Source organism: Bufo bufo, chromosome 5, assembly GCF_905171765.1.
Source record: "Bufo bufo chromosome 5, aBufBuf1.1, whole genome shotgun sequence".
Classification (NCBI taxonomy): Eukaryota; Metazoa; Chordata; class Amphibia; order Anura; family Bufonidae; genus Bufo; species Bufo bufo.
The window spans coordinates 287,008,755-287,032,789 of record NC_053393.1 but is presented as its reverse complement, the minus strand read 5'-3'; the positions used below and the strand labels follow the sequence as shown (position 1 = coordinate 287,032,789).

The 24,035-nt window shown below is 45.9% G+C and overlaps 1 protein-coding gene across 1 annotated transcript in view; it reads right to left on the bottom strand.

Moving 5' to 3' along the window:
* Positions 1 to 24,035, bottom strand: part of PTPN3 (protein tyrosine phosphatase non-receptor type 3) — a 1,427,127-nt gene that overhangs the window by 1,081,491 nt on the left and 321,601 nt on the right. The window contains 1 exon segment of the mRNA XM_040432350.1: positions 21,688 to 21,732. Coding sequence (XP_040288284.1) covers positions 21,688 to 21,732 — 45 coding nt within the window.

Below are 24,035 nucleotides of genomic sequence, written 5' to 3'. Positions count from 1 at the left end.
TCAGTAACAAGAGCCCCCCCATATCATGTGCCAGTAGCCAGAGCCCCCCTATATCATGTGCCAGTAGCCAGAGCCCCCCTATATCATGTGCCAGTAGCCATAGCCCCCCCTATATCATGTGCCAGTAGCCAGAACCAACCTTATATCATGTGCCAGTAGCCAGAGCCCTCCCTATATCATGTCCCAGTAGCCAGAGCCCCCCCATATCATGTGCCAGTAGCCATAGGGCCCACCCTATCATGTCCCAGTAGCCAGAGCCCCCCCATATCATGTGCCAGTAGCCATAGGGCCCCCCTATCATGTCCCAGTAGCCAGAGCCCCCCCATATCATGTGCCAGTAGCCATAGGGCCCCCCTATAATGTCCCAGTAGCCATAGGCCCCCCATCAACATGCACCAGTAGCCAGAGCCCACCATCATGTGCCAGTAGCCACCAGTATTGACAAAAAAAAACAAAAAAAAACCCACTTATACTTAACTCCTTGGCAGCGATGCGATGCAGGCCTGTTCCAGCCTGTGTCCTGCGCTGTGCGGGTCAGGGCTCAGGCGACGCGATGACGTCATCTCGCCGCCTGTGCCGGCCTCTGATAGGCTGTTGGCCTAGTGCCTGCAGCCTATCAGAGGAAGGGGAAGGGACACACCTCTCCCTCCCCTGCCCTGCTGCACAGCCATCTGTATCGCTGTCCTGAGGATGGCGATACAGATGACTGGAGATGAGTGCTTCCACAATGGAAGCGCTCATGTCCGTTTGACACTGACTGACTGTCCTGCCTATAGTTAGTTGCGGGCCGGCGCAGGGGGGGCCCCTAAGGACTCGGGGGCCCGGGGGAAATTGTCTCCATTGCCTCTATGGAAGCGCCGGCCCTGTGTGTAGGCTGGCTGCAGGCTCCCTCGCGTACTGGCTGCAGGCTGACATCTGTGTATGCTGCTTGCTTGGGACTGCGTGCTGGCTGCGGTGTAGTGTGTTAACTGTGGCCTGTGTTTGTGGCTTACGTGTCTGCATCTCTGTGGTTCCTGTCACCGATGCCATGCAGGTTGGCTGCATGCGCTTTGTGTACTGGCTGTTGGTATCCCCATGTATGCTGGTTCTGTGATGTGTGCTGGCTGCAGCCTTGTTTGTGAACATGGCCTTAGTATGGATGCATTTCTGTTTGTGTCAGGGGTTGTTTGTGCTCTGGCGTACTGGCTGCGGTGTACTCCGTGTATGCTGGTTGCCAAGGACAACTTCTAGTACTGCAGCCTGTGTGTTCACTTCCCTGTTGATGCAGGCTCCCCTCCCTGTTTGGTTCTGGTGGGGTTAACTTCCCCTGGTCTGTTCCTGGGTGTGGCTTATCAGCTGCCCTCGTTATGCAGCTATATCTATCTGTGAGCTCTGCGGCTTGTGGTCAGTCTCTTGTCTCTTGCTGGGTGTAGCACCTTGAGGCTCAGCCAGGAGGTGAGTCTGTCCTGCGCCTTACTGGGTGTAGCCCTTTGCTGCTGACCCAGGGGGTTTTGCTATCTGCCCTTGTTTGTGGTGTTGCCTGGTAATGTGTTGATATTATGTCCTTGTCTGATCTTCTGTACCCGTCCTGTATGATGTTGATGTTGTTATCCATGTCCATGCTTTGCCTGTTCTGGAAGTTGGAAGCTGGAAGTTATGAATAAACATCTGACTGGCTTGATCCCAAACTAAGGAGCATAAAGGTGACCCCTATAAAACCCTAAGAGCTCACCCTGACTGCTAAGTACATACAAGGGTCTCAGAGGTAGACGATTGCATGCCCACGTACCTAGACTGTGTGACACCTGAAAACCCTATAATAGTGAGGGGACACGACCACCGGCTCCCTGCACTTCATACGGAGGGAGTCAGGGTCACCTGGAATCAAGCCAGCAAGGAAACACAATACATGAAAGGACTTATCTGAACAAGCAGTAGCAGAAGTCTCCAGCAGTGAACACTTCAATCCAGGAAGTAGTATAAACCGCAAAGTGAGGCAGTACGGGAGGGAATATAAAGGAAAGAGGATTAGTCTAAATAGGTGACACCTGGGAGAAGGAAATGAGATGACAAAGTGAAACCAAAACAAAGAACATCATGCAAGAGGTAGAAAAGGACGTCTGTCATACCTTCTCACAGAAGTGGCGGTGACACAAGCTGACTTGAGTGATTGGGCATACACTTGGCAAATAAGGTTCAATGTGGTTAAATGTACAGTTATACATCTTGGTAGTAATAATCTCTGTGCATCATATGTCCTAGGGGATGTAACACTGGGAGAGTCACTCATAGAGAAGGATTTGGGTGTGATTATAGATCATAGATTAAATAAGAGCATACAATATAAATCAGCTGCATCTAAGGCTAGCAGGCATGGACTCGCGGGACAGGGATGTAATACTACCACTTTACAAAGTGTTGGTGCGGCCTCATCTGGAATATGCAGTTCAGTTCTGGACACCGGTCCATAGAAAGGATGCTTTGGAACTGGAAAAGTACAAAGGAGAGCAACTAAACTGATAAGGGGCATGGAGGGTCTAAGTTATGAAGAAAGATTAAAAGAATTACATTTATTTAGTCTTGAGAAAACATCTAAAAGGGGACATGATTCACCTATACAAATAAATTAATGGGCCATACAAAAAATATGGTGAAAAACCGTTCCATGTAAAATGCCCTCAAAAGACAAGGGGGCACTGCCTCTGACTGAAGAAGAAACAGTCCAGTCTCCAGAAGCATCAAAGTTTCTTTACTGTAAGTACTGTGAATCTGTGGAATAGACTTCATCAGGAATGTAGTCACAGCAGGGACAGTGGACAGTTCTAAAAAGGGCTTACACTGCAGATGAATTCTTAAAAGTAAATGAAATGAATTCTTATGAAAAGTGTAGAAGTCCGAGTCTCATTTCTTTCTGGGATTCACGTCCCCACCTATCCCTTGGTTGAACTTGATGGACTGATGTCTTTTTTCAACTCTATGTAACTATGTAAATATGTCATAGAATTGTTTATCTATTAAACAAGGTGGGCACTCCAAAAACAGTTAAATTATACAGCTTAGTTACCCCAATTTGAGACTCAATTGTTTATCTATTTAACAAGGTAACAAAACCTTAAAAAAAAATTGTGTGCATATCCAACAAATTAGCACATGAGTCCAACAACGTAGCAAAATGTAATTTATTAGATATCACTTAAAAACATACATATAGCAAGGGGAGTAAACATGAACCAGTGTGGTAGCAAGAATATGAGGAGAGCACATGGGAAGGGGATAGTAATAATCATACACAAGTGCAGAGAGTCTCCCTGACGAAACCTGGGCAGGTGAGGTGACACTGGGAAGGGGATCACTATCTTGTTTGATTAACTTTGTAACTTGTTGACAATGATTGTATTTACATTCTGTAAACCCTGTGCAGTACTGCTGTTACACTTGCAGGCTGTGTGCTTGATCCCTGCACATTTTCCTCATACCGGTGATGTGCAGTGGACCAGGCACGTTCCAGCCTCCATTCAATATTACCACGTATGACTCTTTGCACTTGTATATGATTATTACTATCCCCTTCCCATGTGCTCTTCTCATATTCTTGCTACCACACTGGTTCATGTTTACTCCCCTTGCTATATGTATGTTTTTAAGTGATATCTAATAAATTACATTTTGCTACGTTGTTGGACTCATGTGCTAATTTGTTGGGTATGCACACCAATTTTTTTAGGTTTTGTTTCATGATGGAGGTGTGATCCCATTAGGTCTCATTGTAGGCTATTATTTAACAAGGTAGACAAACCAATAACAGTATAAATAGACAGCTTATTCACCCCAATTTAACCACCTCAGCCCCCAGTGCTTAAACACCCTGAAAGACCAGGCCACTTTTTACACTTCTGACCTACACTACTTTCACCGTTTATTGCTCGGTCATGCAACTTACCACCCAAATGAATTTTACCTCCTTTTCTTCTCACTAATAGAGCTTTCATTTGGTGGTATTTCATTGCTGCTGACATTTTTACTTTTTTTGTTATTAATCGAAATTTAACGATTTTTTTGCAAAAAAATGACATTTTTCACTTTCAGTTGTAAAATTTTGCAAAAAAAACGACATCCATATAGAAATTTTGCTCTAAATTTATAGTTCTACATGTCTTTGATAAAAAAAAAATGTTTGGGTAAAAAAAAAATGGTTTGGGTAAAAGTTATAGCGTTTACAAACTATGGTACAAAAATGTGAATTTCCGCTTTTTGAAGCAGCTCTGACTTTCTGAGCACCTGTCATGTTTCCTGAGGTTCTACAATGCCCAGACAGTACAAACACCCCACAAATGACCCCATTTCTGAAAGTACACACCCTAAGGTATTCGCTGATGGGCATAGTGAGTTCATAGAACTTTTTATTTTTTGTCACAAGTTAGCGGAAAATGATGATTTTTTTTTTTTTTTTTTTTTTTCTTACAAAGTCTCATATTCCACTAACTTGTGACAAAAAATAAAAAGTTCTATGAACTCACTATGCCCATCAGCGAATACCTTGGGGTCTCTTCTTTCCAAAATGGGGTCACTTGTGGGGTAGTTATACTGCCCTGGCATTCTAGGGGCCCAAATGTGTGGTAAGGAGTTTGAAATCAAATTCTGTAAAAAATGACCTGTGAAATCCGAAAGGTGCTCTTTGGAATATGGGCCCCTTTGCCCACCTAGGCTGCAAAAAAGTGTCACACATCTGGTATCTCCGTACTCAGGAGAAGGTGGGGAATGTGTTTTGGGGTGTCATTTTATATATACCCATGCTGGGTGAGAGAAATATCTTGGCAAAAGACAACTTTTCCCATTTTTTTATACAAAGTTGTCATTTGACCAAGATATTTATCTCACCCAGCATGGGTATATGTAAAAAGACACCCCAAAACACATTCCTCAACTTCTCCTGAGTACGGGGATACCAGATGTGTGACACTTTTTTGCAGCCTAGGTGGGCAAAGGGGCCCATATTCCAAAGAGCACCTTTCGGATTTCACTCCTCATTTTTTCCTGAATTTGATTTCAAACTCCTTACCACACATTTGGGCCCCTAGAATACCAGGGCAGTATAACTACCCCACAAGTGACCCCATTTTGGAAAGAAGACACCCCAAGGTATTCCGTGAGGGGCATGGCGAGTTCCTAGAATTTTTTATTTTTTGTCACAAGTTAGTGGAAAATGATGATTTTTTTTTTTATTTTTTTTTTCATACAAAGTCTCATATTCCACAAACTTGTGACAAAAAATAAAAACTTCCATGAACTCACTATGCCCATCAGCGAATACCTTGGGGTCTCTTCTTTCCAAAATGGGGTCACTTGTGGGGTAGTTATACTGCCCTGGCATTCTAGGGGCCCAAATGTGTGGTAAGTAGGTAAATGACCTGTGAAATCCGAAAGGTGCTCTTTGGAATGTGGGCCCCTTTGCCCACCTAGGCTGCAAAAAAGTGTCACACATCTGGTATCTCTGTATTCAGGAGAAGTTGAGGAATGTGTTTTGGGGTGTCTTTTTACATATACCCATGCTGGGCGAGATAAATATCTTGGTCAAATGCCAACTTTGTATAAAAAAATGGGAAAAGTTGTCTTTTGCCAAGATATTTCTCTCACCCAGCATGGGTATATGTAAAATGACACCCCAAAACACATTCCCCAACTTCTCCCGATTACGGAGATACCAGATGTGTGACACTTTTTTGCAGCCGAGGTGGGCAAAGGGGCCCATATTCAAAAGAGCACCTTTCGGATTTCACAGGTCATTTTTTACAGAATTTGATTTCAAACTCCTTACCACACATTTGGGCCCCTAGAATGCCAGGGCAGTATAACTACCCCACAAGTGACCCCATTTTGGAAAGAAGAGACCCCAAGGTATTCGCTGATGGGCATAGTGAGTTCATGGAAGTTTTTATTTTTTGTCACAAGTTAGTGGAATATGAGACTTTGTATGAAAAAAAAAAAAAAAAAAAAATAAGCATTTTCCACTAACTTGTGACAAAAAATAAAAAATTCTAGGAACTCGCCATGCCCCTCACGGAATACCTTGGGGTGTCTTCTTTCCAAAATGGGGTCACTTGTGGGGTAGTTATACTGCCCTGGCATTTTCCAGGGGCCCTAATGTGTGGTAAGTAGGTAAATGACCTGTGAAATCCGAAAGGTGCTCTTTGGAATATGGGCCCCTTTGCCCACCTAGGCTGCAAAAAAGTGTCACACATGTGGTATCGCCGTATTCAGGAGAAGTTGGGGAATGTGTTTTGGGGTGTCATTTTACATATACCCATGCTGGGTGAGAGAAATATCTTGGCAAAAGACAACTTTTCCCATTTTTTTATACAAAGTTGGCATTTGACCAAGATATTTCTCTCACCCAGCATGGGTATATGTAAAATGACACCCCAAAACACATTCCCCAACTTCTCCTCAGTACGGCGATACCAGATGTGTGACCCTTTTTACAGCCTAGATGCGCAAAGGTGCCCAAAATCCTTTTAGGAGGGCATTTTTAGACATTTGGATACCAGACTTCTTCTCACGCTTTGGGGCCCCTAGAATGCCAGGGCAGTATAAATACCCCACATGTGACCCCATTTTGGAAAGAAGACACCCCAAGGTATTCAATGAGGGGCATGGCGAGTTCATAGAAATTTTTTTTTTTTGGCACAAGTTAGCGGAAATTGATATTTTTAATTTTTTTCTCACAAAGTCTCCCGTTCCGCTAACTTGGGACAAAAATTTCAATCTTTCATGGACTCAATATGCCCCTCACGGAATACCTGGGGGTGTCTTCTTTCCGAAATGGGGTCACATGTGGGGTATTTATACTGCCCTGGCATTCTAGGGGCCCTAAAGCGTGAGAAGAAGTCTGGAATATAAATGTCTAAAAAATTTTACGCATTTGGATTCCGTGAGGGGTATGGTGAGTTCATGTGAGATTTTATTTTTTGACACAAGTTAGTGGAATATGAGACTTTGTAAGAAAAAAAAAAAAAAATTCCGCTAACTTGGGCCAAAAAAATATCTGAATGGAGCCTTACAGAGGGTGATCAATGACAGGGGGGTTATCAATGACAGGGGGGTTGATCAATGACAGGGGGGTGATCAATGACAGGGGGGTGATCAATGACAGGGGGGTGATCAATGAGTCTATATGGGGTGATAACCACAGTCATTGATCACGCCCGTGTAAGGCTTCATTCAGACGTCCGGATGCGTTTTGCGGATCCGATCCATCTATCAGTGCATCCGTAAAAATCATGCGGACATCTGAATGGAGCTTTACAGGGGGGTAATCAATGACAGGGGGGTAATCAGGGAGTCTATATGGGGTGATCACCACAGTCATTGATCACGCCCCTGTAAGGCTTCATTCAGACGTCCGGATGCGTTTTGCGGATCCGATCCATCTATCAGTGCATCCGTAAAAATCATGCGGACATCTGAATGGAGCTTTACAGGGGGGTAATCAATGACAGGGGGGTAATCAGGGAGTCTATATGGGGTGATCACCACAGTCATTGATCATGCCCCTGTAAGGCTTCATTCAGACGTCCGGATGCGTTTTGCGGATCCGATCCATCTATCAGTGCATCCGTAAAAATCATGCGGACATCTGAATGGAGCTTTACAGGGGGGTGATCAATGACAGGGGTGTAATCAATGACAGGGGGATGATCAGGGAGTCTATATGGGGTGATAACCACAGTCATTGATCATGCCCCTGTAAGGCTTCATTCAGACGTCCGTATGCGTTTTGCGGATCCGATCCATCTATCAGTGGATCCGTAAAAATCATGCGGACATCTGAATGGAGCTTTACAGGGGGGTGATCAATGACAGGGGGGTGATCAGGGAGTCTATATGGGGTGATCACCACAGTCATTGATCATGCCCCTGTAAGGCTTCATTCAGACGTCCGTATGCGTTTTGCGGATCCGATCCATCTATCAGTGCATCCGTAAAAATCATGCGGACATCTGAATGGAGCTTTACAGGGGGTTGATCAATGACAGGGGTGTAATCAATGACAGGGGGGTGATCAGGGAGTCTATATGGGGTGATAACCACAGTCATTGATCATGCCCCTGTAAGGCTTCATTCAGACGTCCGTATGCGTTTTGCGGATCCGATCCATCTATCAGTGCATCTGTAAAAATCATGCGGACATCTGAATGGAGCTTTACAGGGGGGTGATCAATGACAGGGGGGTGATCAGGGAGTCTATATGGGGTGATCACCACAGTCATTGATCACGCCCCTGTAAGGCTTCATTCAGACGTCCGTATGCGTTTTGCGGATCCGATCCATCTATCAGTGCATCCGTAAAAATCATGCGGACATCTGAATGGAGCTTTACAGGGGGTTGATCAATGACAGGGGTGTAATCAATGACAGGGGGGTGATCAGGGAGTCTATATGGGGTGATCACCACAGTCATTGATCATGCCCCTGTAAGGCTTCATTCAGACGTCCGGATGCGTTTTGCGGATCCGATCCATCTATCAGTGCATCCGTAAAAATCATGCGGACATCTGAATGGAGCTTTACAGGGGGGTGATCAGGGAGTCTATATGGGGTGATCACCACAGTCATTGATCATGCCCCTGTAAGGCTTCATTCAGACGTCCGGATGCGTTTTGCGGATCCGATCCATCTATCAGTGGATCCGTAAAAATCATGCGGACGTCTGAATGGAGCTTTACAGGGGGGTGATCAATGACAGGAGGGTGATCAATGACAGGGGGGTAATCAATGACAGGGGGGTGATCAGGGAGTCTATATGGGGTGATCAGGGGCTAATAAGGGGTTAATAAGTGACGGGGGGGGGGGGCGGTGTAGTGTAGTGTAGTGCTTGGTGGGACTTTACTGAGCTACCTGTGTCCTCTGGTGGTCGATCCAAACAAAGGGGACCACCAGAGGACCAGGTAGCAGGTATATTAGACGCTGTTATCAAAACAGCGTCTAATATACCTGTTAGGGGTTAAAAAAAAACACATCTCCAGCCTGCCAGCGAACGATCGCCGCTGGCAGGCTGGAGATCAACTCTCTTACCTTCCGTTCCTGTGAGCGCGCGCGCCTGTGTGCGCGCGTTCACAGGAAATCTCGCGTCTCGCGAGAGGACGCGCCGGCGCGTCCAGGAGGAATGAATCAACCACCTCCAGGACGCGTCTGTGCGTACAGCGGTCCGGAGGTGGTTAAGAATCAAGGCCTAATGGAATTGCTCATCTATGAAACAAGGTGGACACCCCAATAACAGTAGTATTAGACAGGTTATTCACCCCAATTTGAGAATCAAGGCATAATAGAATTGTTTATCTATTAAACAAGGTGGGCACCCCAATAACAGTTATATTATACAGCTTATTCATACCAATTTGAGAATCAAGGCCTAAAGGAATTGTTTATCTATTAAACAATAAATGATGGACGAACATCGGCCATTTTTATGCGTTTTAAAGGGAAACGCTCAAAAATGTGCCCTGCTGGAGCCTAGGAAAAATTTATTTTAGACCACAGGAGTACGGGCCCCAAAAATTAGGCATTCACCGGACAGAAAAGAAAAAGTGATTATGTGGCTGGAGGTATATTAGACGGTCAGTGGATAACAATTTTACTGTAGGCCAGTGGAGTACAGGTCCCAAAAATTATGCATTCACTGGAAAGAAAAGAACAAGTAATTATGTGGCTGGAGGTATATTAGACGGTCAGTGGATAACAATTTTACTGTAGGCCAGTACAGGCCCCAAAAATTAGGCATTCAACTGACAGAAAAGAACTAGTGATTATGAATCTGGAGGTACATTAGGCGGTCACTGGATAAAAATTTTACTGTAGGCCACTGGAGGCACCAAAAATTAGGAATTCACCTGACAGAAAAGGCCTTTTACGCCACTGTATATAGATAAGACCAGGACCATTCTTTGTTCTGTGTGGTGGCGGATATGTGTGGGCTGGCATGAAAAAGAATTCAATTACACATGGTCGTCACAGGTGTTTAATTCCTCCGACATCCATGCTTCATTCATTTTTAGAAATGTGAGGTAGTCCACACTGTCCAACAAGAGTTCTATGGCAAATTGTGCCAGCTCTGGCCACAGGTCAAGCCTGCACACCCAGGAGTCCAGGGGTTCCTCGCTTCTCAGAGTGTCCAAAGTTAACCCGATGTAGTCGGACACCGGTCGGTCTAGGCGTTCCCTGAGGCTGGATCCGGAGGGCGGCTCTGGATGGGTTGTGTGCAAGAATGATCTCCTATTCGAAGTGACCAACACATCTTCAAACCGCCCTCTTCTTGCAGGCGTGGTAGGATTAGTACTCGCACCTGTTTCGCTGTGGGTGGAAATTCCTCTGCCAGCGCCCGCAACAGCAGAATACACCATCTCTCGCAGCAAGGCCTGGAAATGCTGCATTCTAACAGCCCTCTGTGATGCTGGTAACATGTCCACCATTTTGTGTTTATACCGGGGGTCTAAGTACGTTGACACCCAGTACTGGACCTAGCCCTTTATGTTTTTTATACGGGAGTCCCTCTTCAAACACTGGAGCATAAAGGCCCCCATTTGCACTAAATTGGAAGCGGTGGAGCGCCCTGGCTCCTGCACAACGCCCAGGAGAGTGTCCTCCTCAGTCTCCTCCCCCCAGCCACGGACAAAAAAAGGGATCCCCGAAAAGTTTAAATCCCCCTGAAAGCCTGCTCTTCTTATACCTCCTCCTTCTTCTCCCCCCAGCCACCATCCTTCTCTGACTACTCTTCAGACTCCTGCTGACTTGTCTCAGATGGAATAGCCCCCCCTGGGAATTCATTCAGCATTGCGACTTCCTCATGTTCCAGCTCCTGCTCGTCGACGGCATGATCAATGACACGACGCAATGAAAACACCAGAAAGAAGGCGTAAGGTACAATGTCACTGATGGTGCCCTGGCTGCAACTGACCAGTTTGGTGATCTCATCAAATGGCCGCAGAAGTCTGCATGCGTCGCGCATGAGCAGCCACTGGCTTGGTGAAAAGAAACCAAGCTCCCCAGAACATGTCCTGCTGCAGAGTTTGTACAGGTAGTCGTTAACGGCACGTTGCTGCTGGAGTAGCCTGTCAAGCATATACAAGGTGGAGTTCCAGTGTGTAGTGCTGTCACAAATCATATGTCTGACGGGCAGGTGGTGTCGCCGCTAAACGTCAGCAAGGCGAGCCATGGCCATGTAAGATCTTTTAAAATGGCCAGAGATTTTCCTGACCTGCCACAAGACATCCTGGACCCTGGGAAATTTGGCAACGAATCACTGTACGACTAAGTTCAGGACGTGTGCCATGCACAGCACGTGTGTCATTTTGCCCTGTTTCAGCGCGCTCAGCAGATTGGCACCATTGTTTCACACCACTTTACCAATTGTCAAATTGAGCGGGATAGCCACTGATCGGCCTGTGACCGCAGAGCTGAAAGCAGTGTAGGACCGGTGTGGCTCTTGGCTTCCAGGCACAACAGCCGCAGCACAGCATAGCAATGTCTCACCTGGCACGTCGAATAGGTTTTGGGGAGCTTGGGGTGTGCAGTGGAAGAGGCGGTAGCAGTGGAAAAGGAGGAGTCAGCCCAGGAGGAGAAGGATCGAATAGGAGAAGAAGAGGCAGGCCTGCATGCAATCCGTGGCGGTAACACCAAATCCACAGGGGTGCCATGGGTTACATGCTTGACGGCCGTCAGAAGGTTTACCCAGTGGGCAGTAAAAGTTACGTACCTTCCCTGCCTGTGTTTGCTAGACCACGTGTCTGTGGTCAGATGTATCTTGGCACCAACACTGTGTGCCAGAGATATATTTAATTGCCGCTGAACGTGGCCATATAGCTCTGGGATGCCCTTCTAGGAGAAATATTTCCTTTCGGGTACCTTCCATTGCGGTGTGCCAATGGCCACAAATTTAAAGGCCTCCAAGTCCACCAGTTTATATGGCAGTAGTTGGCGGGCTAGCAGTTCCGACAAGCCAGCGGTCAGCCATTGGACAGGAGTGTTATCCGGCATCATCAACTTTTTACGCTGGAACATTTGGGCCACGGAAGCCTGCCTTCTGCCAGATGAACGCGACGACGGCACAGTGGAAGGTGGAGTGGAGAACAAATGGAAGGAGAGTGGAGAAGGAGAAGAGGCAGGACGTGGAGAGTCGGGAGTGTGGCTTTGTAGGTTCTGATGGCGTTGCTCCCACTGGTGATGGGAGGCCAGGTGCCTTAAGGCGGCCGTCCCTAGATGAGTGTTGGGCATACCGCGACTTATGCGTTGACAGCACAGACTGAAGATGGCAACACTATTGTCAGCAGCTGACAAGTTAAAAAAAGCCCACACTGCAGAGCCATGTGCCGGCATCCTGAGAGCGCAAGATGTGACCGTGCATGGTGGATGACTCACTCCAGATACATTTGCAGTCTGCTTCTTGCCTCCTGTGTACTGCGAGTTATGTCTGCCTCTCCTCCCTATCTGCGCTCAGTCTCTCACTCTGAACTCCCCCCCTCTTCCTCTCTTGTGGGCACCCACGTGATGTCCATCGACATTACATCATCATAACCGTCACCACCACCATTAGAGATCTCGGAGTAGGCAGCAACAGCGGGGAACACCCTCCTTGGGCTGATCTGGGTACTGTCGTCAGGCCGCTGGGTGGCGGCCATTGCAACCTCCTCTTCCTGATCCAATGCCAAGATCCAAGGTCTGGGAATGGATGGGAAAATAATTCCTCTGACTCGAGAGAAGAGGCTATGGTGGTGGTGGTAGTGTCTTTGGGGGTGCACACAGCAGAGAGTGAGGAGGGTGCAGGAACAGAGGATGAGGAGGGTGCAGAAGCGGAAGGCTGAGTGAGGCACTCAACCAACTCTGGTGCGTCCTTTGACATAATCACACGCACCTTCTCCAACTTCCCACTTAGGCTCCGGCCTGGTGCACCTGCCCGACCCCTAGCACCCCTGCGGAACGGCCTGCCTCTTCCTCTGCCTGTCATTTTCAAAATGACCCTGTGACAAAGTCCCTAGAGAAGAGCAGTATTTGTGGAAGCAGGTACATTGCAGGCCTCGCAGTATTTGGTGGAAGCTAGTATATCGCACCCCTCAATCAGTATTTTGTGGAAGCAGGTATATAGAACCCCTTAATCAGTATTTTGTATTAGCAGGTATATCTTACCCCTCAATCAGTATTTTGTGGAAACAGGTATATAGAACACCTGAATCAATATTTAGTGGAAGGAGGTATATCACACCCCTCAATCAGTATTTTGCGGAAACAGGTATATCGAACTCCTGAATAAATATTTGATGGAAGCAGATTTATCGCACCCCTCAATCTGTATTTTGTGGAAGCAGGTATATCAAACCCTTTAATCAGTATTTTGTGAAAGCAGGTATATTGCACCCCTCAATCAGTATTTTGTGGAAGCAGGTATATAGAACCCCTAATCAGTATTATGTAGAAGTAGGTATATCGCACACCTGAATCAGTATTTTGTGGAAGCCGGTGTATCGCAGATCTCAATCAAAATTTGGTGGAAGCAGGTATATCCCACCCCTCAATCAGTATTTTGTGGAAGCAGATATATCAAACCCCTTAATCAGTATTTTGTGTCAGCAAGTATATCGCACCCCTTAATCTCTATTTTGTGGAAGCAGGTAAATCAAACCCCTTAATCAGTATTTTGTGGAAGCAGGTATATCACACCCCTCAATCAGTATTTTGTGGAAGCAGGTATATAGAACCCCTTAATCAGTATTTTGTAGAAGCAGGTATATCGCACCCCTCAATCAGTATTTTGTGGAAACAGGTATATAGAACCCCTGAATCAATATTTGGTGGAAGCAGGTATATCGCACCCCTCAATCTGTATTTTGTGGAAGCAGGTATATCAAACCCCTTAATCAGTATTTTGTGGAAGCAGGTATATCAAACCCCTTAATCAGTAATTTGTGGAAACAGGTATATCGCACCCCTCAATCAGAATTTTGTGGAATCAGGTATATAGAACCCATTAATCAGTATTTTGGAGAAGCAGGTATATTGTACCCCTCAATCAGTATTTTGTGGAAACAGGTATATAGAACCCCTGAATCAATATTTGGTGGAAGCAGGTATATTGCACCCCTCAATCAATATTTTGTGGAAGCCGGTGTATCACAGGCCTCAATCAATATTTAGGGGTAGCAGGTATATCACACCCCTTAATCAGTATTTTGTGGAAGCAAGTATATCGCAACCCTCAATCTGTATTTTGTGGATGCAGGTATATCAAACCCCTCAATCAGTATTTTGTGGAAGCAGGTATTTCAAACCCTGTAATCAGTATTTTGTGGAAGCAGGTATATCAAACCCCTTAATTAGTATTTTATGAAAGCAGGTATATCACACCCCTCAGTCAATATTTTGTAGAAACAGGTATATAGAACACCTGAATGAATATTTGGTGGAAGCAGGTGTATCGCACCCCTCAATCAATATTTGGTGTAAGCAGATATATTGCACCCCTCAATCAGTATTTTGTGGAAGCAGGTATATAGAACCCATTAAAGGGGTTGTCAGGGTTCAGAGCTGAACCTGGACATACCTCCATTTTCAGTCAGGTAGCCCCCCTGGCTAAATCGCTCAGGGCAAAGGCATTTTCAGGAGATGTGCTGATGAACCGGGCTCTCCATGGGGATGCCAGGAAGTTCGGTGACATCAACGGCACTGATGGGCGGGCTTTATCACTGCCTTAGCCAGTAAAACGGCTAGGGCAGCTCTAAAGCACGCCCATCAGAGCCAGTGACATCATCGAAAACACTGCCGGGCGGAAGCCTCCGCCCGGCTGTAACGGTCACGTCCACACACACACAGGGGAAAGGATAGTGACCACTGCGCTCCACCCTCACCCCTGGCCCTGCCTACTTGCCTCACGAGTCCTGATGACAGGGGAAAACTGGACGACAGTCCCTAACTTAGGATATGTGCAGGGAAGACAGACAAGACAAAATACGGAACATGAACGGACCGGGTCAGAACCAAGAGAGCTACGCAGTACAAAGGATTAAGCAAAGAATGGTCAGGAGAAGACGGGGTCAAATACCAGGAGAGCAGAGAAGTACAAGAGGAGTCCTAAGAGAGTAGTCAGGTGGGAGCCGAGGTCACAATACCAGGACGGATGCGCAGTACAGGAGGAGCAGGCAAAAGGATGGTCAGGGAACAGGATTAGGTAAGTATTCAACAGTCCAACAAATAGCCAGGAACCTAGAAATTAACAGGCAACCTGTAGCCAGCCGGCTGCCTGTATTTATAGTGGGGAGTGAGGGTCATGTGACGTGGCCAGCGTCACATGACCGACAGACCAACCAGTCGAGCACCGAGTGATCAGCTCGGCGCTCAAGGCAGACTAGGAGCAGGGAGACACCCAGCTAGTAAAGCCGCCCTGGGAATGAGGTCAAACACAGAACCTCATTCCAAAAGCTAAGCAACAGGTCTGCGGGCAATGGGGGACCGAGTGCACCTTCGGAACCCCATGACACCGGCAGTGTGTTATTGTAAACAAAAGAGCCCTTGTCCTGCGCAATCTAAAGCAGGGCAAGTGTCACGGCTGAGGATGGGGGAAACCCTCAGCCGTGTGCCGGAAAGAAGGATTAGGGAGCAGGTCACCTCCTACAGCGTCCCTAACCTGACCCTAACTCCTACCTGCATGGGCCGACCTTGAAGGTAGGAGGACCCATGCGCAGGAACCTCGGATCCCTACTCGCCCTCCGCCGGTCCCTAGGCTAGGAGTCAGAGTAAGACATCCTGTTCCTTCTGGATACGGAGGAACAGGAGTCTCACTGGCCAAGCTGCAAGGAAGGGAGAACCAGTGCAACCTATGGCAGTGGCAGGTACTTGCCACAAACATCACACTGACCTGCCACAGACAACCAAGCCTGGAACCCATGTGGGTGTACTGCCCACAGACAGCAGGACTCAGCACACAAACACACAACACACCCAGGACCACAGGTGCAATAAAGAAACATAAAAGCAAATCTTCCAGACACCAAAGGACATAAATAATTGCTTATGACCAGAAGGTTGGCCCCCACTGGCAGTTGGTAAGTAACCAGGAGGATGTCTACAGCCAGCATGGCTGAAACACCCTCTCTGGCTACTGCCTACAACTGAGGCTATATAGGGCCAAGAGGCCACACCCAACAATCAGACACACCCCGTGACTCACACACACTGAAAGGGAGTTAACCCTTCCAAAACCACAGAAGGGAAAACATAACTTAAAGGGGAAGTGTCCAAACAATAAACACACTGTGGCTGTTGCCACGGACAGCCACAGTGCAGGGAAAATGTCAGTGCACACCAAACATAAACAAAGTGCACACAGACATACAAAAGTGCTACAAACGTGCACATAACTCCAAGGGAACCGCACACATAGCTGTTGTCCGCGGCAACCGCACCTGAGGCCAACTACATTATGCCTCAAGCTGCGGTTGACACTACAACCCAAAACCGCGGGCAACAGTATGCGGCTCCCAAGGAGTCACGGCCATAACCGTGGCCGTGACAGCAAGGGAGCGCATAGGAGCATGAGATGCTCCGATGCTAACATCAGGGAAGCCGCCTGAGTGAAAATATGGGTATGTCCGGGTTTAGCTCTGAACTTGGACAACCCATTTAATCAGTATTTGGTAAAAGCAGGTATATCCCACCCCTCAATCAGTATTTTGTGGAAACAGGGATATCAAACCCCTTAATCTCTATTTTGTGGAAGCAGGTATATCGCACCCCTCAATCAGTTTTTTGTGGAAACAGGTGTGAGGAAAATGGATTATTATTTACTGGCAGCCCTGATTTTCATCTGATTCACCTTTTTGTCAGTCCACATGGAAATAGGCTCTCACTCCACTACCTCTGCCATCTGACAAGCAGATGGTTGAAATCCACAGCGGGTCCTAACTCAAAGGATGCCCCAGGTGGATAGACTCACACCTCTTCCAGCAGCTAGGAGCCAGGCCAAGGTAACAGGAAGGATTTCTCAGTAGGGGGTCCCAAACCTTCCCCAGTTCAATCAGATTAGCAGACATATTGGGCCCGGCGAGTTATAAGGAATTATGAATCATCCATCCATCTCAGGCATAATTTGGTTATATTTTTGCGATGCTGGGGCAAAGCCAAACATCCAGGTAGTCCTGGCTTTAGACTAGGGTGCCCGGGAGGGGAGATATACTTATCTCCCCACAGAAACCAAATAACGGTACAATGCTTAGACTCTAGTTGTAGCCAGAACCCAGACGGAGCAATTGGGCCCGAAACCATCTTCCTGCGATATTCTGGCCTGGAGCTATGAGCCCTAAAAGCACCAAAGAAGGAGGGGTGGACCCCCTACCCATAGGCGGGACCACCCATAGGCGGGGAGGGGAGTGGCTGGCTACAGGTCATAAGCCCATGCAAGCCGGAGGGCGGTGTCTTTCTCTGAAAGGGGGTCACATCGTGCAAATGTGTTTGGAGAGACCTGGAAACAGCTGACATCACCGCCCCCAATTTCCCAGGCTGAGACAGCGCTGTTTTCACTGCGGCAGTGAAAAGGCTCTCTCAGCTTGTTGCCTCTCTGTGCCCGCGTGGACAGGAGGTGTGTGTGTAATCTGTACCAACCTGACCTTACCTGCTCCTCCCGGAGGGCGTAACGTCATGTTTTTGGTAACCAGTGACTATACCGCATCTCGTGAGCTCAACGTAGGTGACATCTAGCGGGCATGAGGTATAGTATTCGTCACAGCATGTATATCGCACCCCTCAATCAGAATTTTGTGGAAGCAGGTATATAGAACCCCTTAATCAGTATTTTGTAGAAGCAGGTATATTGCACTCCTTAATCAGTATTTTGTGGAAACAGGTATATAAAACACCTAATTCAATATTTGGTGGAAGCAGGTATATCGCATCCCTCAATTTGTATTTTGGGGAAGCAGGTATATCAAACCCCTTAATCAGTATTTTGTGGAAGCAGGTATATCAAACCCCTTAATCAGTATTTTGTGGAAGCAGGTATATTGCACCCCTCAATCAGAATTTTGCAGAAGCAGGTATATCCAACCCCTTAATCAGTATTTTGTAGAAGCAGGTATATCGCACCCCTCAATCAGTATTTTGTGGAAACAGGTATATAAAACACCTAATTCAATATTTGGTGGAAGCAGGTATATCGCATCCCTCAATTTGTATTTTGGGGAAGCAGGTATATCAAACCCCTTAATCAGTATTTTGTGGAAGCAGGTATATCAAACCCCTTAATCAGTATTTTGTGGAAGCAGGTATATTGCACCCCTCAATCAGAATTTTGCAGAAGCAGGTATATCCAACCCCTTAATCAGTATTTTGTAGAAGCAGGTATATCGCACCCCTCAATCAGTATTTTGTGGAGACAGGTATATAGAACCCCTGAATCAATATTTGGTGGAAGCAGGTATATCGCACCCCTCAATTTGTATTTTGTGGAAGCCAATGTATCTCAGGCCTCAATCAATATTTGGTGGAAGCAGGTATATCGCAACCCCCAATTTGTATTTAGGGGTAAAAGGTATATCGCACCCCTCAATCAGTATTTTGTAGAAGCAGGTATATTGCACCCCTCAATCACTATTTTGTGGAAGCAGGTATATAGAACCCATTAAAGGGGTTGTCAGGGTTCAGAGCTGAACCTGGACATACCTCCATTTTGACCCAGGTAGCCCCCCTGACTTTAGCATCGGAGCAGTTCATGCTCCGATGCTCTCCTTTGCACTGCACTAAATCGCGCAGGGCAAAGGCATTTTCAGGAGTTCAGGTGATGAACCGGGCTCTCCATGGGGCTGCCAGGAAGCCCGGTGACCGGCACTGATGGGCGGGCTTTAGCACTGCCCTAGCCAGTAAAATGGCTAGGGCAGCTCTAAAGCACGCCCATCAGATCCAGTGACGTCATCGAATACACTGCCGGGCGGAATGACAAACATGTCGGGATGGGTAGTGTTTGTTGCCAATTTTTAGGCAGGGACTAGCTATAGGGTACCAATTATCAGTGAGAGGGCGAGCATGTAGGGAGGTGCATTATATACAGCGGAATGTGTGAATGACACACTGATTGTATCACTCCAATGTACTAAGATTTATTCAGCCATACTGAGCACTGTGTGTATGGGTGAACATATTAAGCAGTGACAACTGCTGCAACAATACACCAGTCATTCCAATGTACTCAGATGTATTCAGCTGTAATGAGTGCAGTTTGTATGTGTGAGCATATCAAGTAGTGACCATTACAATAAATGCAGATTAGCCACCATACGTATACAGCGAAGTGTGAGGTGACAAATAGTGTGGAGCTTTATACCAAGCACTCAAGCGTGTTCAGCTATATAGAGTGTTGTGTATATGTGGGAGTTTTTGTAAGCAGTATAGTACTGCAGTATGATTAGAGCATTTGGATTTATCTCCAGTACCCTGTGCTGTAGTTAACAGTAAAAATACAGGGTGCACACTGTAATACCAACCAGTGTGCAAAATAAGAATAACGATAAGAAGGAATCGTTATATGGAGATGATGATATAATATCACAAAAATACACTACTCACCCATAAAATTTTGGTTATTAACAACACAGTGCTGCAATATAAAGCACTGACCCTATTGACGCCAGTATTTGCGAAACAACATATGTACCCAGCTAGTGTCTGATAGTTTTATTGAACACAAATTTTCTTTTCTATATTAGACGTTTTAACAGAATCTAATGAAGATGTAGTTTTATCATATACATGAGCTAGGACCCCTAAAGGGACTTTTTGGTCTTTTGATTGCTTCTTTCTTGGGTATATTTATCCCAAGGGTCCTAGTAAGGGCCGAATAAATTGTGTGTTTATTTTTGCAGATGACACCAAACTTTGTAATACAGTCCAGTCTATGGAAGATGTTAATAAGCTACAAGACTTGGACAAACTTACTGTTGGGGCCTCCACTTGGCAAATGAGGTTCAATATAGATAAATGTAAAGTTATGCACTTGGGGGCTAATAATCTGCATACAGCATATGTCCTAGGGGGAGTAAAACTGGGAGAGTCTCTTGTTGAGAAGGATCTGGGTGTATTAGTAGATCATAGACTAAAAACCAGCATGCAATGCCAGTCAGCTGCCTCTTAAGGCCAACAGAATTATTTTTTGTATTAAAAGAGGTATGGATTCGTGGGAAAGGGATGTAATGTTGCCACTATACAAAGCGTTGGTGCGGCCTCAACTGGAATACACAGTTAAGTTCTTGGCACCAGTCCATAAAAAGGATGCCCTGGAGTTAGAAAAAGTACAGAGGCGAGCAGGTAAACTCATAAAGGGCCTGGACGATTTTAGTTATGAGCAAAGATTAAATTAACTGTATTTGTTTAGCCTTGAAAAAGACGTCTAAGGGGAGACATGATTAACCTGTACAAATATATAAACGCATCATACAAAAAATAGGGAAGCTATTCTGTGTTAAGCACCCTCAAAAAACAAGGGGCCACTCCCTAAGCCTGGAGAAAAAAAAGATTCAGTCATATGAGGCGACAAGCATTCTTTACAGTAAGGGCTGTGAATCTCTGGAATAGCCTGCCGCAGGAGCTAGTCACAGCAAATACAGGAGATGGCTTCAAAAAGGTTTTAGATGACTTTTCCATTCAAAATAACATTGAGGCTTATGACAGTGTATAGATATCTTGTTCGATACACCCTTTTCCTTTGGCCCATCCCCTTTTTAAAAGGAACATGGACATTGATCCAGGGATCGATCCGTGGATCGATATGGCAGGATTGCAGGATGGACTTGATGGACTTTTTACATTTTCCAATCTTAACAACTATGTAACAAGGTGGACATTGTTCAATTAGATAGCTCTGCACCCAACACAGGGATTGATGTAAAGTCAAGTCACATCTCCTATGGATCCCTTCATCTTCAGAACACTGTCCCTGCACTGTCCCTGCACTCTCCCTATGCTCACCCTACAGTGTGTAAAAACTCTCCCTACGATCTCCCTACACTGTCCCTGCACTCTACTTATCCAATATTCCACAATTAAAGGCTTCTTGAACACAGTCCCAAACGCTTGTCACGTCTCTCCCTATGCTCAGCTCACAGTGAAATGGCTCAGACAGCACGGGATGAGGCTTTTATAGGGGTGTCATATCATATGGGCTGGATAGCTGCTGATTGGCTGTCTGCATGGAATTATGTATGATCTCACACTCCTGGGCTTCGTACTAACACTTTGTAATATGTGTAGCTGCCATTTTAGGAATAAAAACTATTCATTACCACGAATTGTGAAACTATTCGGATTAGTTGTGAATCAAATTTTTCATAAACTTCGGATCGAATTCCATTTTGGATGCTTTGATTCGCTCAACACTCCTTGTAACAAATCTTTATTTTAAAAACTATATCTGTTTTTTTATTTTATTTTGTAAAGACTCTATTTGCTCAGTCTGTACATGGCTGTCATCCTCTTAGGAGTTTTTAACCAGTAAATATGGTAATGTATGGAGGTCATGTATGGGCTGAGCAAAGTGTAAGTAGATTCTCATCTCATCCATCACATAATACTTTCTGAGAGACATTTCATCAGTATCAACTTCATTCTGCAGCGGGGCAATAAACACATGTACAAGGCACAGGTCAACAAATGAAAATGATGTGTTAAGGATGTTTATGTTACCTTCCTTCTAGTATATCATTTTTCAGCTGTAAAAAGTACAAATGTCTGAAAGGAAAAAAATGATAAATTAGAACTGTTACCATACACCATACCATACAAAACAAATATAGACTGAGACATTAACCCGTTCTGGACACAGCTATTTTCATCTTTCTGACACGGTTAAATTTTGCAAATCTGACATATGTCACTGTTTCGCTGAATTTTACAAAGAAATTTGCTTTGTAATGAATTACTTTGTCATGAAGCACATTTCTTTGTAAGTTGCAGATACAATGCTGGGGAACAGCGATTGGGCCGCCCCCGTCCTTGAAACCCTCAGATGCAGCATTCATCGCTGATCTCAGCATTTATGACTAACAGTGAGAGCTTTCAAGGGTTAAATTGTTGAAAAGAATCATACTCCTCTCATCCATTTTAGTGGAAAGAGGCCATCGTGGCCATCTTGATTGTCACCGTGCATGAAATTTTGCACAGGATCTTGAATCAAGATGGTAGCGGCGGCCTCTTCACACTCAAATGGAATAGGTGAGTATGAATTTTTTTACAGCCATTTCAGGGAAAAATGATTCGTTACCATGAAACACAAGGAAATTCGGGATTGTGTTGAATTTAATTTTTGCCTGAAATTCGGATCAAAGTCCACTTTGGATACTTTGATTCGCTTTAGGCTACTTTCACACTAGCGTTAATATTTTCTGGTATTGAGATCCGTCGTAGGGTCTCAATACCGGAAAAATAAGCTTCCGTTTTGTCCCCAATGAATGAGGACAAAACGTAACTGAACAAAACGGAATGCTCCAAAAAGCATTCCATTCTCATACTGGAGAGCTGCGAGAGCTGGAGAGCATGCTGCGGTTTGCTTTCCGTCATGACCCACAATGCAAGTCAATGGGGACGGATCAAAAAATGACGGGGAAATGCAACACAAAAAATAGTCCAAACAAAATACAAAAGGGAAAGAAAACACTTAACTTCAAGTGGCTCTGGCAGAACCAGGAACTCAGCTGAGATCCACATACCAGCTATCCACAACTCCAACAGAAGCTATAAACCGAATAGCATAGTGGGAGAAACAACAATAAATAGAGAAAGTTAAATGACCATAATAGCCACACCTGGGGAAAGAAGGTGTGGCAAGCACCAGAAACACATACGTCATTTGATCCAAACGGAAAACATGTCAGATCAAACCATGTGTTGCCAGTCTCACCGATCTTCTGCCATCTGTGTGGGAACGTCCCTGCCAGTACCCCCCCTTCTACGGGTGACCTCCGGGCACCCAGGACCAACCTTATCCGGATGAGACCTGTGAAAGGCTTTCACCAAACGACTGGCATTCACGTCAGATGCCGATACCCACATCCTCTCCTCTGGTCCATAACCCTTCCAGTGAACAAGATACTGAAGAGATCTACGGAGAACTCGAGAGTCAATAATCTTGACAGGAGCGGGTGGCAAGGGGGACGACTCCAAAGGTTCAACATTAGAGTTGAGCGAACACCTGGATGTTCGGGTTCGAACCCGAACCCCATTGAAGTCAATGGGGACCTGAACTTTTCGACACTAAAAAGACTGTAAAACAGCCCAGGAAAGGGCTAGAGGGCTGCAAAAGGCAGCAAAATGTAGGTAAATCCCCTGTATAGGGAAATGAATTTAAATAAAAATTAACCAATATCAATTGGAGAGAGGTCGCATAGCAGAGAATCAGGCTTCATGTCATAGCAGAGAATCAGGCTTCATGTCACCTACCACTGGAACAGGCCATGGTCAGACATTTTTAGGCCCCGGCACCCAGACAGAGGAGAGAGGTCCCATAGCAGAGATTCAGGCTTTATGTCATAGCAGAGAATCAGGCTTCACATCACCCAAAACTGGAACAGGCCACTGTCAGATATGTTTAGGCCCCGTCACCCAGACAGAGGAGAGAGGTCCCATAGCAGAGAATCAGGCTTCATGTCATAGCAGAGAATCAGGCTTCATGTCACCCACCACTGGAACAGACCATTGTCAGATATTTTTAGGCCCCGGCACCCAGACAGAGGAGAGAGGTCCCATAGCAGAGATTCAGGGTTCATGTCATAGCAGTGAATCAGGCTTCATGTCTCCCAACACTGGAACAGGCCACTGTCAGACATTTTTAGGCCCCGGCACCCAGACAGAGGAGAGAGGTCCCATAGCAGAGAATCAGGCTTCATGTCATAGCAGAGAATCAGGCTTCATGTCACCCAACACTGGAACAGGCCACTGTCAGATATTTTTAGGCCCCGGCACCCAGACAGAGGAGAGAGGTCCCATTGCAGAGAATCAGGCTTCATGTCACCCACCACTGTAACAGGCCACTGGCA